Raw genomic sequence first — 10,795 nt, forward strand, 5'->3', positions numbered from 1 at the left:
GACATCGCCCTCACTAGTAAGGGAACTCATACATCGTCCCCACTAGTAAGGGACCTCAGACATCGCCCTCCTAGTAAGGGAACTCAGACATCGCCCCCACTAGTAAGGGAACTCAGACATCGTCCTCACTAGTAAGGGAACTCAGACATTGTCCTCACTAGTAAGGGAACTCAGACATCGCCCCCACTAGTAAGGGAACTCAGACATCGTCCTCACTAGTAAGGGAACTCAGACATCGCCCCCACTAGTAAGGGAACTCAGACATCGTCCTCACTAGTAAGGGAACTCAGACATCGCCCCCACTAGTAAGGGAACTCAGACATCGCCCCCACTAGTAAGGGAACTCAGACATTGCCCCCACTAGTAAGGGAACTCAGACATCACCCCCAAAAGTAAGGGAATGCAGACATCGTCCCCAATAGTATGGGAACTCAGACATCGCCCTCACTAGTAAGGAAACTCAGACATTGTCCTCATTAGTAAGGGAACTCAGACAAAGCCCCCACTAGTAAGGGAACTCAGACATCGTCCTCACTAGTAAGGGAACTCAGACATCGCCCCCACTAGTAAGGGAACTCAGACATCGTCCCCAATAGTAAGGGAACTCAGACATCGCCCTCACTAGTAAGGGAACTCAGACATCGTCCTCACTAGTAAGGGGACTCAGACATCGCCCCCACTAGTAAGGGAACTCAGACATCGCCCCCACTGGTAAGGGAACTCAGACATCGCCCCCACTGGTAAGGGAACTCAGACATCGCCCTCACTGGTAAGGAAACTCAGACATCGCCCTCACTAGTAAGGGAACTCAGACATCGTCCTCACTAGTAAGGGAACTCAGACAAAGCCCCCACTAGTAAGTTAACTCAGACATCGCCCCCAATAGTAAGGGAACTCAGGCATCGCCCCCAATAGTAAGGGAACTCAGAAATCGCCCCCACTAGTAAGGGAACTCAGACATCGTCCTCACTAGTAAGGGAACTCAGACATTGTCCTCACTAGTAAGGGAACTCAGACATCGCCCCCACTAGTAAGGGAACTCAGACATCGTCCTCACTAGTAAGGGAACTCAGACATCGCCCCCACTAGTAAGGGAACTCAGACATCGTCCTCACTAGTAAGGGAACTCAGACATCGCCCCCACTAGTAAGGGAACTCAGACATCGCCCCCACTAGTAAGGGAACTCAGACATCGCCCCCACTAGTAAGGGAACTCAGACATCACCCCCAAAAGTAAGGGAATGCAGACATCGTCCCCAATAGTATGGGAACTCAGACATCGCCCTCACTAGTAAGGAAACTCAGACATTGTCCTCATTAGTAAGGGAACTCAGACAAAGCCCCCACTAGTAAGGGAACTCAGACATCGTCCTCACTAGTAAGGGAACTCAGACATCGCCCCCACTAGTAAGGGAACTCAGACATCGTCCCCAATAGTAAGGGAACTCAGACATCGCCCTCACTAGTAAGGGAACTCAGACATCGTCCTCACTAGTAAGGGGACTCAGACATCGCCCCCACTAGTAAGGGAACTCAGACATCGCCCCCACTGGTAAGGGAACTCAGACATCGCCCCCACTGGTAAGGGAACTCAGACATCGCCCTCACTGGTAAGGAAACTCAGACATCGCCCTCACTAGTAAGGGAACTCAGACATCGTCCTCACTAGTAAGGGAACTCAGACAAAGCCCCCACTAGTAAGTTAACTCAGACATCGCCCCCAATAGTAAGGGAACTCAGGCATCGCCCCCAATAGTAAGGGAACTCAGAAATCGCCCCCACTAGTAAGGGAACTCAGACATCGCCCCCACTAGTAAGGGAACTCAGGCATCGCCCCCAATAGTAAGGGAACTCAGACATCGCCCCCACTAGTAAGGGAACTCAGACATCGCCCCCACTAGTAAGGGAACTAAGACATCACCCCCACTAGTAAGGGAACTCAGACATCGCCCCCACTAGTAAGAGAACTCAGACATTGCACCCACTAGTAAGGAAACTCAGACATCGCCCCCACTAGTAAGGGAACTCAGAGTTAAGGATGTCACCAGCCTATCACAAGAGGATCTTCATTACATAAGTAGGCAATTGTGCAAATGCAGAATTTTGGGGCATGTTTGATTTGATGTATCCTGTCCTCAAGGACATTAATCAAGCCAGAATGGGCAAGTTTGCTGTGATCCCCTAATGGTCACTATGCAGGTATTGAACCAAGGATTCTCCTCTAGTAGCTCAGAATACAATTATTATTATTATTATTATTTTATTTTATTTTTATTATTATTATTTTCCTGGAGTCATAAGAGTTAAAGATGTGGTCATCTCCAAAACTTGTCTATTCTGGTTTGATTAATGTCCTTGAGGACTGGACACATCATAGTGAGCATATCCAAAACTCTGCGCTGGCACCATTGTCTACTGGATATGAAGTTGCTTTCTAGTTTTCCATGTTCTCAGTGTCCACTTTCCACTTTTTCATGGGTGGTTTTAGTTGTGGTTTGTTGGCTGTTTGGATTTTAGAATGCATGCTGGGAAAATTAGTTTTCAGTAAAGAGTTAAAATTACAGACACATAATCAGAAAACGAAACAAAGAGCGCACAACTGAATTACTGATGGGCTTTTTTCTCTCCATCCACAAACCACATGGAGCTCCCTGTCATCAAGACACAACGATTATGATGTTGTCATGCGCCATGTGACCCAATCATAGGCTGCAGAGGTCACCTGAGCTTCTGATGTCATTCAGGAGGCCAGAAGAGGCACGTAGAGGATTAGAGGATGGAATCCCACATCAGACGTTGTGGCAGAGCCCGGGCATGGTGAGTAAGACTGTTTGTTATGTTTACTCACCTCCCCTAGGACTAAACTCATACTGTAGGGTCTGAAGAGCTCGGACTGAACAAGTGCCAGGCGAATGCTGCAAATATTTATGAGGATCGCCCAACATTACCGCTCATTGATTTTCCACCTTTTCCTCCATGGGTGTGGATACTCTCGATAAGTCTGACGACTGACCATTAGACTCGATACACACATAAATAGAAACAAAGTTTCTTTTCCCTTCCAGAAACAGCGCTACTCATGTCCATAGGCTGTGTCAGGTATTGCAGTCAGTGCTCTCCGGAAGGGTCTGAGCTTCAATACCATACACAGCACATGGACAACATAGGTGCTGTATCTGGTTAAATTACGTCCTGATCCCATTGTTGTCAGTGAAGATCTACAGTAGGACTATACCGGCTGCTTATCAATAGGCAAACCCAGATGTGAATATCTGGAAAGAATATACCGGAGCCTAATGTATCTGACAGTATCCGATCTGTAGGATGGTAGATGGGAAAGCTGGTCTTATTAAAATTTTAATTCTTGCCGATTGATTAACATTTTCTAAAACCTTAGAATATGCGCAGCGGAGCAGAAAATATAAATGTTTCTTAGCAACAGAAGGATGTGAATGTATAATTAATCTGCAGTCTCAGTCACAACAATGGGGTCTGGGAAATGTCTGCGACCAAAGCTATCCTCACATTTATAGCAGGGAGGAGGTAAACATGTAATTTTAAGGAATATGGAAGACGGTGGAAAGAATCTTTAGGGGGGCCGCATTGGTAAAATAGCTTGAACAAGGACACGTCATCTTCTCTTATAGATCTGTGTTGTGTTGTTCCTCCGGTGTTCCTCCAGGGAGTATAGGAATACATTGGGGTGTTACTATTTCTGTGATAAAGGGGCTTATCTCATGACTGGTCACACCCCTAACTGGTAACACCCAATCGCCAAATTATTTTCTGGTTTGGGTCAAACTCGTTTGGTCTATGCCAAAAGGGCTTTAATTATACTCTCGGACCTTTTCAGATCCCAGATTATAAAAATAACAACCCAAGGCCCAGCGGAGGTGCAGAAAAAATAAATAAATAAATAAATAAATAAAATTAAATTAAAATAAATTAAAAAATATCTCAGAGTATGAGTATGAGGCATTTTTCTCTATCTCCTCTGGGCCACTGTTCATGGGTGTCAACCCCCCAAAATCTTTGATTCTGTTGACCCCATAATTTTTGGAAAATTTGTAAGAAACCCGTCTCATTGCTAGTCATTATGCCGCCATGCTCTAAAGTCATCTTGGTCCTCTCCTGAAGGTGTTGGTGCTATTACTGCGGTCATTTACAAGGACACATATGGGTTTACAGATGTTATAACTGACTCAAACCAGATGGGCTTCTAATGACCATGCCCTAACAGAGTGGGTGGTGAAGTGTAGTCATGTCAGAAGGAAAACCACCAGATGATCAAACACCAGAACCAAAACCTCACTGAACGTAACTCCAGGGATACAAAGTAAGGTTCAGCTTATAACAAAGTTACGGCGCTCTTCACCTAACCTCAGTCACCTGGAGTTCCTACAGGACAACAGGCATCAGTCCTATTCCCATAGGTTACACTTAGAGTTGAGCGATCAGGATCGGAAAAGTTCGTCTCCCGATCGGTGATCGAGCAAATTTCAGGATCGGCTGGAAAACGATCGGAAATCGGATTTTAAAATCTCAAGATTGGCTCAACCCTAAAAGTGACTTTTCCCTTAGAGAAGCATCGACTAGGGTTGAGTGATCGGGATAAGGAAAGATCGGATCCCGATTGGCGATCGAGTAAATTTCATGATTGGGATCGGCTGGAAAATGATCGGAAATTGGATTTTAAAATCTCAAGATCGGCTCAACCCTAGTTACAATTGCTTCTGGACCCTTGTGACATTGTAGCTGCTTCTCAGGATAACTCAGACCAAACCACCAAACAGACTCCATGTGTGAACTGATGTCCACCATGACTGCCCCATAATAGTGGAGAGGTCACGCTTACATAGCGTGCCTTTATCCCAGTGTAACCTCAGAGTCATGCTGCAGCTTGCAAGGCATCATAACTGGGGTTGTGCCACAATAACTCCACTCTTGGGTGCAAATAAAGTTCCATCCAACATGATGCACCTGCAAGAAAGCCCAATAATCGGCACATTGCAATAAACTGTCCTGACGAAGAGACCCTACATCTATGGCCATCTATGTTCTCCAGCCCAAGAGAAGTTTAATCTTCACCTCTTTACATAGAGACAATGAAGAGGTAAATGGACACTAAGTTCCAAGGCTTATCATTGTAAACTGATGTGGATTGAGAAAAGTGGACAATCCCTTCAAAACAAGGTGCTGTGTGTAATGGGGAGCCTCGCCATTCTTTGTAATGTTACAGATTATAAATGTGTTTCTTACTATTTTTTATAAAATACTATAAGAATGACAAAAAGTTGCGAGCTATTTCCAAACTAACCTTCCGGCTCGACAATATCCTTCATAGCGTCACCTTAAAGACACTGACACCAAGCTAAATAAATAGGAGGCCGCGCAATGTGGCGAGGGCTCGGCAAATAAAGCTGACTACAGGAGAATCTGACAGCTTTATACGGCTATTCTTTCTCCGTCAATGTTTTTCTTCCTGTCTTGACTTTGGAGGTCATTTAGAGAAGAACTTCTTTTATTGTCTCCCTCCGATTGTTCTCTTGTAATATACGGCATTATATAAAATATCTAAAAGCCTCCATCTCCAGAACGCCGCCATTAAGTTGTAATAGTGAAGTAGAGCGAAATGAAGATCAATCGCCGAGGAATCTAGCAATGCTTAGAACCCGCAGAAAACAGAATCTAGAGCATGTCCTAAAGTACAGGGAGACAATCAAAGAATCTCAACCTTAATTTAAAGAACTGGAGCTCTTGTAGAGATGGGACGGGATTTCACAAAGATATATACTGTATATATAAAGTAATTGTAACTTTTGTGGCCAGTGGTGACCCCAGTCCTTATGACATGTCACCAAACTTACCAAAGGGGCATAGAATAAATTATGTGGGGAATTTACTCCTGTGACCCGCACCAATCCTGAGAATGGGAGTATTTTACCCCCCCCCCCCCCCCCCCCATGGAAAGCCAGCTGTATAAGGGCTTGTTTTTTTGCAGGACAAATTGTACTTCCTCCATTTAACTCATTCAATTATGAGTATTGAGGCTTTATAAATTTAGTAATAACCCCCCCTAAAAAAAAGTTCTAAAGCAATTCTACAACATATTAACATTTGTTTTATTATTTTCCATCTAGTCAATGTCTGATGTGGGTTCAGACATAACAATTACACTATAGGTCAGGAGCTTCAAGCTAAACCCCAATTGGTGCCCATCGTCCTCTAAGCCCAATTGGTGCCCATCGTAGCCTTATTTTTTACAGATCCATGCAGAGTCCAATTTTTCTCCATTTACCTCAATGGGCAAATCAGGTCCATGAAAATAGACCCAGCCATTAAAAAATAGAGAATGTCCTATTTTGTGCAGCTCATGGATAAGAAACTAGGGCATATGAATGAGCTTTAAGGTTAAGTCTTGGAAGTGATTAAATGGAGCCCACGGAGCCCTGATCTCAACATCGTCCAGTCTGTCCGGGATGACATGAAGAGACAGACGGACTGGAGCAAGCAACATCCACCGAAGATCTGGGCTTGGTTCTCCAAGATGGCGGCGGGAACAACCTCCCTGCCCAGTTCTGCCAAAAACTGAATGAATGAATGAATGAATGGAAGGCAAAGGGCAAAGGGAATTTTAGATTTTTGTTTTATTTATTTAACTTAATTTTGTTTATTTACAAAAATGTATCCATGAATATTTTTGTTTTTTGAAAACATTCTTACTTTGCAGTATTCCCCATGCCCGCCTAAACCTTTTGTACAGTACATATAACTTCTGATCTCCAGGTCGGACATCGACTTTAAGAAGAAAAACATAATTCACCGGCTACAAGAGTTCCAGTTGTGCGGAATACTGTGTGTATTTGTTGTCCATACTGATAACAGGAAAGGAAAATTTATATACTCCCCATACGCTTCCCCTCTATCCCACATTATGTGGCTCGGGATTCATCATCCAATATGACAAGTAAATTCTTATTTACTGATAAAGAAGATTCATTAATGTCTGGAATTATCCGGAGCAGAACTTCCTTGAAGTCAATCCTCATGTTACATATGAATTATTCTATCCCCCCCCGTGACTAATGTATAGATCTCCTGTATCTTTTACTGCCACAGAAAGCAGCTGGTTCCATAAATGTCAGGTCGGCAAAAGATTTAGTGCCGTTTTATAGACAACATATTGTCAATGACAAAAGTATCCGCATTGTAACGATTTATAGAAACATTTCCTAGTGGGACAGAAAAATGATACACTATGTATGTAAATAGACGGAACGAGAGATCTACGTTCATTTATGTGCAAATAGTATCATCAACAGGCAGATTTGGCATTGCAAAAAGTCATAAGCTTAATGGTGGCCTGGGGTAAGAATGTTACCATTACCAATAGGGTACCATGGGTCAAGGGGTGTAAAGAGTAGGGTTGAGCCGATCTTGAGATTTCAGGATCAAGTTTAAAATCCAATTTCCAATCATTTTCCAGCCAAACCCAATCGTGAAATTTGCCCGATCGCCAATCGGGATCTCATATTTCATATTTGCTCTATTCCTCATGGAGAGCGCCCGGGAGTTGGTTTGTGACATCTGACATGGGTTCTTAGTCATCCTTTACAGGTGAACTCTATGGTGGATGACCTGGTAGCCTTCACCATCAGGAGCCATTCTCCACTGTGATTTATGACAGCAGGATAGTTTACTCATTGCCTCTGGTGTATCTCCAGTCTACAGGGCATCATGATGCTATTTACAGAGGTCACGTCTATTGCAAATACTTCTCCAAGTTCTGTATTAGTCATTTCCATCTGACGCTTTAAATGCTATTTCCTTCTACCCAAGCCATGTCTATTACTTATTTTTTCTTTCTTTTTTTGCTTCAGGATGGAACAATCTGCCGATTACATCACATTAATGCTACGCTGACAAACAAAACCATTGAATTAGAAGCCAGCTTTCAGGTACATTTCATCCTTATTGCAGTTACTTTAAAGTTATTTCAGGTAAAATAGATATAGTTCTGCTTGAAATGTATTCACCTCATAAACTGTATATAATTTAAACCTAGTGGAATAGATTTATTATGGAAAATGTTCCAGAACTCTGCTGCAATCTGCCCTGGAAAATATTGTATATGCTTTATACCACATTTATTAAAGGGGTTATCTACAGAGTAATAAAGCTGCACCTACCATTCCCTGCACTTACGATTCCCTGCACCTACCATTCTCTGCACCTACCATTCCCTACACCTACCATTCCCTGCACTTACCATTCCCTGCACCTACCATTCACTGCACCTACCATTCTCTGCACCTACCATTCCCTGCACCTACCATTCCATGCACCTACCAACCATTCCCTACATCCTACCATTCTCTGAACCTACCATTCCCAGCACCTATTATTCCCTGCACCTACCATTCCCTGCACCTACCTTTCCCTGTACCTACCATTCTCTGCACCTACCATTCCCTGTACCTACCATTCTCTGTACCTACCATTCCCTGCACCTACCATTCCGTGTGCCTACCATTCCCTGCACCTACCATTCCCTGCACCTACCGATCCCTGCACCTACCATTCCCTACACCTATCATTCTTTACATGTACCATTCCCTGCACCTACCATTCCCTACACCTACCATTCCCTGAACCTACCATTCCCTGAACCTACCATTCCCTGAACCTACCATTCCCTGCACCTACCATTCCCTGTACCTACCATTCCCTGTACCTACCATTCCCCGTACCTACCATTCCCTGAACCTACCGATCCCTGCACCTACCATTCCTTGCACTGGTTAAGCTTTATTACTTGAATTTACCCTGGCCCCCCAAAGTTACCTATGCGGACGGCAGCTGGAGAGGTCAGAACTTGTTCCTTGGCTTCCTCTGCTGATGCGCTGGCTCTCAGACATGTGACCAATTCCACTCTACTCAATGGGTCTACAGCCCAAATGGAGTCAATGGCATCATTGAGATTTGGGGCAGCTTCAGAGCAGAAGAGGAAGCAGAGTCCTGGACTCCTGAGCTGCCCTGACCAGACTGTACATTAGTAACAAAGCTTAACCAGTGCAGGGAATACTTTGTTATTCCAATGTTTGTTAACTTGTCTTCTCATAACAAAGAAAGATGAAATATGAAGATTTACCAAATTATATGTTATTTATGGAATTTGTAGGATTGTCATTAAGGTTTGGGCTCCATGGCGACTTTGAGCTTGACTTCTGTCACCAAAGATCACTGGTTCAGGCTAGGGTCACACATGCACCTGCTCTCCATTGTTCATCTCCACCCTGAGATACAAACGATGGAGAACCCGCCTGCTAAAACTGCAGGTTTGCAACTGTATTATACTGAAACCGGCGGAGAGAAAATTCCCGCCAATTTTTGGCAGAATGTGCGACTGAGTCTCATGTGGAGACTTCGATGAAAATGTGAATGAAGCCTCAAGTAGCTTCTAAAAATTTTTAATTTTTCCTTTGGTCATTTTTTACTGAATGTAATTACAAGTTTGCAATATCGTTGGCTTTGTAGTTTATGGCAGTCACCAATATATTAACTTGTTGTCACTTGTCTTTTGCGCTGTTTTCTCACCCCAAGCATTTACATGGACCTCCTTGGACCAAACCAGAGGGTAATAATTCAGTAGAAGAGCACAAGATAAACAGCGGAATCCTGAATAGAACAGAAGACAAACCTCTGTAAAATGACATTTCAAAAATTTTCAATTTGCAGTCATCTTCAGTTTCTTTTTGGACTGGGAAAGCACGAAGATGCGCTACGTTTCTACAAGCCGCATGATGTTTTATTTTCACTAAATTATGGATGTTTGTACCGTACGATAGTGTTATAAATAAAAACTGTTATAAATATGTTACATTTGTTAATAGTTTTTAGCAATAACGAAATAGATTTTGGATGTTTGAAGAAATGCTTTGTAAGACAGTGGATAGAGGAATACTTGTTGAACATGAATGTTTCCTTTTTAGCTTATTACAAATACAAATACTTCTGTTTCTTACACTTTGTCTTGGAATTTCTTTTGATACCTATTGTTTCTATAGCAGAAGAAATTTTATAAAGACGGCTTTATTGTAGAGTTCAATTGCAAGTGTATAAATCCATCTTCAGTAAGCTGTGTCTCATATATTATGAAACAGGTTCTAATGAGGCTGCTATGCTTACAATACGCTGAATATTAACATCAGCATGGCTGGATAAAATACGATTGAAATGAACAGCTAGAGAGTCAGGCAGCTCATGAGTCCGGTGTATTCAGGTGCTAAATACAAGACAAGGGCATGTGATTCTGCCCCCTGCCTTCCAGGTTAGGAGAGTGAGGGCAGGTTAGGAGAGTGTGGGCGGGTACTGGGAGGGGAGACGTGATGTCTCCCCGCCCTGTACCCGCCCACACTCTCCTAAGCCACAAGCCCCGCCTTCTTTCTAGCTCTTTAACGCTAACCTGGGAGGCGGGGGCAGCGAGGCGAAGAAGAACGAGAACACCGGGCACTGGACCAGCCATCTCTGCATGTAAGTAGCTGCTAGAGATGTTTAGTTTAGTCTCCCATTAGAATGAATGGACACAGTCAGTGCACAGGGGGTTAAGGCTGTGTGTCGGCTGCTTACATTCATTCCTATGGAACCGCAGCGGAGCCTTCACACTGAGTATACACTCCGCTCAGAATGAGCGGAGCGTATACTCAATGTGAAGGCTAACATTGTTAGCTTTTCCCACAATGCTTGGCCAGTAGCAAAGCATTGTGGGAAATAATCACCGATCTCGATCTCACCT

The 10,795-nt window shown here is 43.6% G+C and overlaps 1 protein-coding gene across 1 annotated transcript in view; it reads left to right on the plus strand.

Annotated features, from left to right (window-relative positions):
* The window catches only part of LUZP2 (leucine zipper protein 2), a 323,103-nt gene extending 313,161 nt beyond the window's left edge, over positions 1-9,942 (plus strand). Inside the window, exons 11-12 of the mRNA XM_075280836.1 lie at positions 7,881-7,958; positions 9,604-9,942. Of these exons, the coding sequence (XP_075136937.1) occupies positions 7,881-7,958; positions 9,604-9,708 (183 nt within the window). The 3' untranslated portion in view covers positions 9,709-9,942. The remainder of the gene's footprint in view (positions 1-7,880; positions 7,959-9,603) is intronic.
* The last annotated feature ends 853 nt before the right edge of the window (positions 9,943-10,795 follow it).

The sequence above is a fragment of the Leptodactylus fuscus genome, chromosome 7, assembly GCF_031893055.1.
Source record: "Leptodactylus fuscus isolate aLepFus1 chromosome 7, aLepFus1.hap2, whole genome shotgun sequence".
In the NCBI taxonomy this organism is placed as follows: Eukaryota; Metazoa; Chordata; class Amphibia; order Anura; family Leptodactylidae; genus Leptodactylus; species Leptodactylus fuscus.